The sequence below is a fragment of the Elephantulus edwardii genome, unplaced genomic scaffold, assembly GCF_000299155.1.
Source record: "Elephantulus edwardii isolate Elephantulus edwardi_28Jun2011 unplaced genomic scaffold, EleEdw1.0 scaffold00005, whole genome shotgun sequence".
Lineage (NCBI taxonomy): Eukaryota > Metazoa > Chordata > Mammalia > Macroscelidea > Macroscelididae > Elephantulus > Elephantulus edwardii.
The window spans coordinates 29,478,756-29,486,174 of NW_006399755.1; the positions used below are offsets into that span (position 1 = coordinate 29,478,756).

The 7,419-nt window shown below is 43.2% G+C and overlaps 1 protein-coding gene and 1 pseudogene across 1 annotated transcript in view; one reads left to right on the forward strand and one right to left on the reverse strand.

The window, feature by feature from the left end:
* Window positions 1–7,210, reverse strand: part of LOC102858529 — a 21,865-nt pseudogene extending 14,655 nt beyond the window's left edge.
* The window catches only part of DOCK7 (dedicator of cytokinesis 7), a 246,399-nt gene continuing 246,108 nt past the window's right edge, over window positions 7,129–7,419 (forward strand). Inside the window, exon 1 of the mRNA XM_006879772.1 lies at window positions 7,129–7,246. Coding sequence (XP_006879834.1) covers window positions 7,209–7,246 — 38 coding nt within the window. The 5' untranslated portion in view covers window positions 7,129–7,208. The remainder of the gene's footprint in view (window positions 7,247–7,419) is intronic.

A 7,419-nucleotide genomic window follows, 5' to 3' on the forward strand; every position in this document is an offset into this window, starting at 1 on the left:
TTGGAGGCAAGGATTCTGGGGCTTCGTCTGACATACTTTGGACATGTTGTAAGGAGAGACAGGTCTTTAGAGAGGGACATGATGCTGGGTAGAGTGGAGGGACAGTGCAGGAGGGGAAGACCCTCTAAGAGGTGGATTGATTCAGTGACTGGGGTAATCGAGATGGGTGTGTCAGAGGCAATGCGATTGTCACAGGATAGAGCAGGGTTTAGGGCTGTTTTACATAGGGTCACCATGAGTCGCAAACGACTCGGCGGCACATAACAACAAATTTAAGCTTAAATTTAGATGGTCTTATGCATCTAGTGGCTGCTATATTGAATGGTGAAGATCTAGATCTACTATTTTAGCAGACACTGCACTTTCTTCCACATTTGTTAGCTGGCTTTTCTTGGAATTTTTCCCCTCATCAAATGCTGTTAGCTGCTGGTGAGTTTGCTCTGCTTCAGTGACATTATGCCTAACAATATGGCCAACCACAAAAGAATGGATTGAGAAATTATGGTACATTCACACAATAGAATACTATGCAGCACCCAGGAGCAATGATTTTGTAAATTACTATCTAACTTGGGAGGGACTAAGAGAGCATTATGCTGAGTGAACTCATTCCATCCCACAAGGACAAATTATTGTATAATGAGTAAAAGTATTCAAGGGAGGTGTAAGGTGGAAGCAGAGGGATAAGGGTATGCGGGGGGGGGGAGATTAATCATGGCGTTGTACAATTTGATGGGTGGGAGGTAAGGAAAATTGGAAGAATCTGTTCTGGAAAACAATGTATTCAAATTTTGTAAATAAACTAGTATAATAATAATAAAAAATGACAACCAAATATAGCTATATTAAAATTCAGTTCATTAAAAAAAAAAGATACGGGTTTGTTTTTATAGAAGGCAGAGCTTGCACTATTGGGCATTTTGACTGAGGTGACTTGCCTTTGGCCTTTTCAAACTCTGTAGAGAAAATGTGTTCCACTTTGGAAGGATCGCTACCATAGTATATGCATCACTTTCAGAAGAGTCTGATACTACTAGTATTTTGGTTCTTCCCATAGCTTATCTCTGATTTTACTGCAGCTATGGAGTCCACTTTCCTTGTATAATCAGTGGTGGCTTTCCATCTGAAGCATCCACCATGTCTCAGCTTTCTAAAGTGCTGTTTTTGTTGTTAGGCGCTGCTGAGTCAAGTACAACTCATAACTTTATGAACAGGCAACCTGAAACCTGCTTATCCTGTCCCATCCTCATCATCTAAGAGAAACTAAAGCCCATTGCAGGAGTCACAGTGTCAGTCTATCTCATGGTGGGGGGAGAAAGTGTGTGTGTTTTCCTTTCCTTTGCTGACTCTCCATCTTCCTAAACATGCTGTCCTTTCCCAAGGAAAAGCCTCACCTAGCTACATGTCCAAAATATGAAAGATGAAGCCTTGTCATCTTTGCTTCTGAAGAGCACTCTAGCCACTCCTTTTCCAAAACATATCTGTTTGTTCTTTTGTTAGTCCATCAGATTTTGGTTCTCTTCTCCAGCACAACTCAAAGACACCCATTCTTCTTCTGTAATCCTTATTCCATATTGAGCTTTCTGATGCATAGCAGGTGATTGAGAAGACCATCTCCTTCTCAAGTGCACTTTAGTCTTCAAACTGACATCATTGCTTTTCAAGCATTTTTGGAGACATATCTAACAGTAGACTTGCACAGAAGTGCCCAAACTAAAATCCATTGCCCTTGGGTCAATTCTGACTCATAGAGACTCTACTGGATAGATTCTAGGCCCCCACAGGGTCTCTAAGGTTATAAATTTTTATGGAAGAAGATTGTTACATCTTTTCTGATAGAACAGCTAGTGGGTTCAAACCATTGAATTCTGGGTTAGTATTGGAGGGCTTTAACCATTTTATCTGAGGGCTTTAACCATTTCATGATGTTCCTCATGAAAGAACAGGAGTTAAGGTCCCCAGGGTCAACATCCAACCTGGTGATAAAGAAATTGTTAGATAAATGCCCACATTTTCATTTTTCAGAGGAATGATCCTGAACTTCATTATCCATAGTCCCTTAGTGTTGCAGGGATGACTGAAGACCATGCTTACCATGATAACATCCTTTATTGGCTTTCATGCCTCCTCTTGTTCGCTCTACTTCCTCACTTCAATTTCCTGAGACTGCTTCCCTAATGAACTACCTGCAATGAAAACCTTATCTCAAGCTCTGTTCTCAGGAAATGTAAATTAAGATGACATCTGAAAACACCACGCATTTCTTTAACAAACATTTACCAAGTGCTTATAATGCACCAGGCACTATACCAAATGCTGGAAACACAAGTGTGAATAAGCAATTATGTCTAACGGGATGTATGGATTAATGGGCAAAAAGCAGGCAATTGGTGTTATTACAGTGTTAAACATGAGGTGCTTCTGGTTGTGAAACGTGACCAGATTCAGGGTCCCTGAATTGTCCTTTGGAAGAGTCTCATGCAAACAACAAACCCTGACACAAGTAAAATCACAGTAAAAAATATTTATAAAAGAAAAAAACCCTATCTATAGTTTAGATTTAGCAATAAACTCCTAGGTTTTAGTTTGGGATTGAGGTTAAGCTTCAGAGGCATGCTTCAGGCTTGTCCCTTTTGGGCCTTCATGGAAACTCCCAGTGGAGGGAGCTCCATTATTTTATGAACTGTGGGGAGCCTTGGTGGCTTATGATAAGCTGTGCTGAAATTCGAAAGGCATATGGTTCAAATCTACCAGCTGCTCTGTGGAAGGATGGACAGTCTCTTCCAGTGTGATTTATTGCCTCTGAAAACCCTCTGGAGGGTCAACTGTGGGTTGGTTCAGACTTGACATCATGTAACAACGGTGGCATTTCCCAAAGCCACGTCTGGAGAATGGAGTATTTTCTTCCCTACCTCAAATCCATGGGGAACATACTCTTTCTGCAAAGCCAGCTTTATTCCGCATCACATAAATCCTCCACTCTTTAATATTATGACCTAAGAAACTTAGCCTTGCCCCATCTGTCCATAACGGTCCATAATGATAAAAGTAAAGGGAGAAAAACTTGGAACTTAATAAAGGTAGAATGTGAAATGAATGATTTTCCCCCCTATTACATTTCTAAGTCCTATGCTCAGAGAATTTAGGGAACTGTATATTCTAAAAAGAAAATGGCCTTAGATCCAAGCAACTTGTAACTGAGTTAAACATGGGCCTAAATTTCATAGTTTCCCTCAACTAATGGCAAATAAAGCTATTGGTGATAACTTAGTCATCACCTGTTGCTATCTAGAATGTACCCAGAGCTTTCTCAATTTATCATGACTTAGCATTTAAAATACGATTTATGCTGTTCTCTTCAACTAGATTCTGAAGTCTTTGAGGACAAAAATAGCATCTGACATACTACTCTATCTTCATTAATTGTCATTATGGGAGCTCTAGTGGCGTCGTCTATAGACAGAAATGCTACTAACTCAAAGGCCATGCCTCTTGGGCTGTTCATGCCCACCAGAAGTTCCAGGATCTAGATGGGTATTTTCTTCCATGCCTAGGAAGCCCATGTTATAATTTGACAGGAATGACCAAACAAGTGATTGACTGAATGTTGCTAATGACTGAAAACCCAACTAGATTGTTGGTTACTGTTATGTCCCTTCAAGTCAGGACTGACTCATAGCTGATCTTCCAGCTGGTTTTCAGAGGCAGTAAATTGCCTGGGAGGAGATCACCTATCTTCCTCCCATGGAACAGCTGGTGATTTGAACCTCATGGCATTGTATTGACAGTGCAACTCCTTACTCACTAAGCCACCAGAGGTCCCTCAAACTGGACTAAGCAAAAGAAGTTCAGCAAATTTCAGTGCATTTTTAATTTATGTAATTGCATAGTTCAATTCTCAAATAATATCACGAATGTATCTCTCCTGGTTTTCTGTGGTTGGCTTCACTGAGGCAGGCCCTCTTCAGATGGATGTCTTTTTGGTATGGCAAATTCAATTTTAACTCTGAATTGGCTTGATTCATGCATCTATTCTTGAGTCACAGAAGGCAGGGGGATGTAGAGCTCTGCTTGGTCAGGCCCAGGTTACCCACTTAGTCTTGAAATGGAATCAACTACATAGAAATCTAGTAAAGATGGGTGCAGGTGGCATGGAAGGAATGAGAGAACCCAGGTTAATGCTAAGACAATTTGAGTCCTATCATTGATTTCCATCCATTTCCCTGAGACTGGACCCCTACGGGGCCATATTAAACTTGGTCGTGACTGTCAGCTCTTCCCCAGAGGTGGGAACTCCACTTTTTGCTTAGAGTTTACACCAGACTCTATTTTGCTGGCAGCTTGGTCTTGCTTGTCTTTTTCCTGCTCTAAATGTTCCCAGGAAGCTACACAGAGCATGCAATGTCCTTTTCAGACATTTTGGCAAGTAGTGAGTCAAGTACACAAAGAACTATTCAATACAAAATGTGGCCAGTTGTCAAAAAGAGTAGTGAAAAGATGTTTGGAGAGCAGAGATAAAGGCATTCAACATCTGGCTGGGAGCATCAGAGCAGACAACAAATTCAGAGCTACCAAACAGCCAAGACAAGCTCAAGTGTAGGATGAAGCATAATCACAGCAGCTAATTGATAGAGGAGGATGTTCTGGTGATGTAGTCTTTAGAGCACTGAGCTGTTAATCTAGAGGCTATACTGGCACTTCAAACCCACCAGCCACTCCTTGGGAGAAAGAAGCAGTTCCGTCCCTTACTATTTATAGCCTTGGAAACCTGCTGGAGGGTCAGTGATGAGTCTGAACTGACTTGAAGGCAATGAGGAAGAGAGAAAATGTATGTTGTTTTTAGGTACCTTCAAATCCACTAAAAGTCATAGCAATCCTATGAGCAACAGAGTCGAACCTCCCTGTTTTTCACCATCCTCACGATGATCTCTAACACATTTGAACATTGTTATAGCCACTGTGTCAATTTATGTTGTTAAGGGTCCTCTTCTCTTTCTCTGATTCTACCTTTCCTAGCATGGTATCTTTTTCCAAGAACTGATCCCTCCCTCCTGACAACATGCACAAAGTATGTGAGATAAAGGGGTTTTTTACCACCTTGGCTCTCAGGAACATCCTTGTTGCATTTCTTCCAAGTCAGATTTGTTTGTTCTTTTATCCGTCCACAGGATATTCAATACTCTTCTCCCACACCACAATTCAAAGGCATTTAATTTTTTTCCTTCTGTCGTCCCTAATCACTAACATTCAGATGTGTAGGAAGTAAAGATCATGGCTTTTATCAGGTGCATTTTATTCTTTAAACAGACATCATTGCTCTGCAACACTTTAAAGACAACCTTGACCGCAAATTTTTCCTTCTTTTTTTAAAAAAAATTTTATTATTTTGTGTGTATGTGTACCGTCAAATCAGATCTGACAGGTACAGGAGGAGACTGCCCCTCCTTTTCCAGCAGAGCATCTGGTGGATTCAAACCATGTACCTCTGGGATTGCAGTGCGGCTTCTTGCCTCTAGGCTCTTTAAATTTTCCCATATGTTCTAAGATTTCACTCAGTGAATACTCACAGTTTTTCATTTTAGCAGCATGGTTAAATAACTCACCAAACTCATAGTGAGTCTTAAAGGTCAGGAAATAGCATTATTAGTCATAATTTACAGTTCTTTGAGTCATTGTTTAATCTTTCCCAATGGATTAAAACTTCTTAAGAGCAAGGTTTTTTTGTTGTTGGTCTCCCCCCTCAGTTTGTCTGGCTGGACTCTACACTTAGGTAGAAGCTAACTAGATGCACTCTTATCTTTGAATAGATTACTGTTTCCTCTACTGTGTTAGTGGAGCGAGCATTGCCATACAATAAATTACGCCTCCCCACAGTGGAGCACTGGACAGGAAGTTATGGATAATGAGTTTTCACCTCTGACTCAGAGTGTGACTCTAGGCAAGTGACCTAATGACTCCATGCTACAGATTTTCCAACTGTAGGAAAGAAAAACAAATATCCAACATGCTCCACAGGACACAGGGAGAATAAATAAAATATTTAATAAATTCTTGCAGAGGTCAAGAATTACAAGAAACGAAGGTACATTTCTTAGTTTCACCCTAACTTCAGTAAAAAGCAAATATGCATTAGGAACCAAACATTCCAGACACAGGGATTAGGAGATTAACTCTGCAGGTCTCTATTTCAAGACTGTATTATGGGCAAGGGCAACCTGAGTTGTAAACATACAAATAGTGTAACATTAAAATGGAAGTGTCTATTTGGATAAACACACACACACACACACACACACACACACACACACACACACACACAGAGTTTTATGGAGACATATGCCCCAAAATGGAGGGAATCTAATTGAGTCCTTTAAAACAAAGCATCTTTAATGCAGAAACTCTTGTCAGAGAAAAGCCTTGGGTTTTGTTCAGAGAAAAGGCTTGGGTTTTGTTTAAGCCTTAGTTTTAGAATATACAAATGGCCAATCGCTCAGTTTCTCTGAGTCAATTCCCTAAATCTAACAGGGGGTTAATAACAAAACCTACTTCAAAGGGATGTTTGTAAAGATTAAAGTAAGATCATCATGCATCTCATATTAACTATTCTGTTACCTCTCTGCAGTAGAAAGTTCTTTTCTAGAAGAAAACCCTTTCTTCCTCCAGTCAACCCCCACGAATTAAAAAAAGGAGGTTTAAACTGCTAAGAGAGGGATAGGCGTTGCGGGAACACGAACCCAGCCATTCCAAGCGGTAAAGCACAGCCCCCCTCAGCAAAGTCCATCTTCCATTTCCTTCCCTTCCTTTTCGGGAAAGCTACGCTCCCTCTATTCGTTCGGTTATCTTGTTTTCCTGCCTTGCCGGGTCGCTAGCTCCTCTTTGGCACCTCTCTCCTTCCGCTGGGTTCTCGCAGGCGGCGTGAGCTGGTATCTCGGTCCCCCCACGCCCCATTCTTCCCCCGCGTTCCAGCCGGCCGCAGTCGCGCTCGGAGGCCTGGGCTCCCGCCGGGATTGACGCGGTGGGGGAGGAGCGGTTTCTTGGTGCGCGCCTCTAAGGAGCATTACGGCAGGGCTCGTTCCCGGCTCGGGCGGGCAGCCCCAGCCTCCCAGGTCCGGAGCCGGGACTGGCGGAGGCCGCGAGGGAGGGAGCGCGAGCGACGACACGCGCGCCCGCCCGCCCGTCCACAGCAGCCCGCCGCCGCCTCAGCAGCCATGGCGGAGCGCCGCGCCTTCGCCCAGAAGATCAGCAGGTAACTCTCGGGTGTGGGGCACGCCGCCGCCGCCCGAGGAGGAGCGGGAAGAGTCCTTCCAGGCCGGGCCTAGGAGGCGGGTGGGTGTGGCGAGGCCGGCGCGCGGATCCGGCGGCCTGGCCCGCGGCCGGGCTGAACGGCACAGGGGCTTCGCGGCTGCTGCGGGCGCCCGT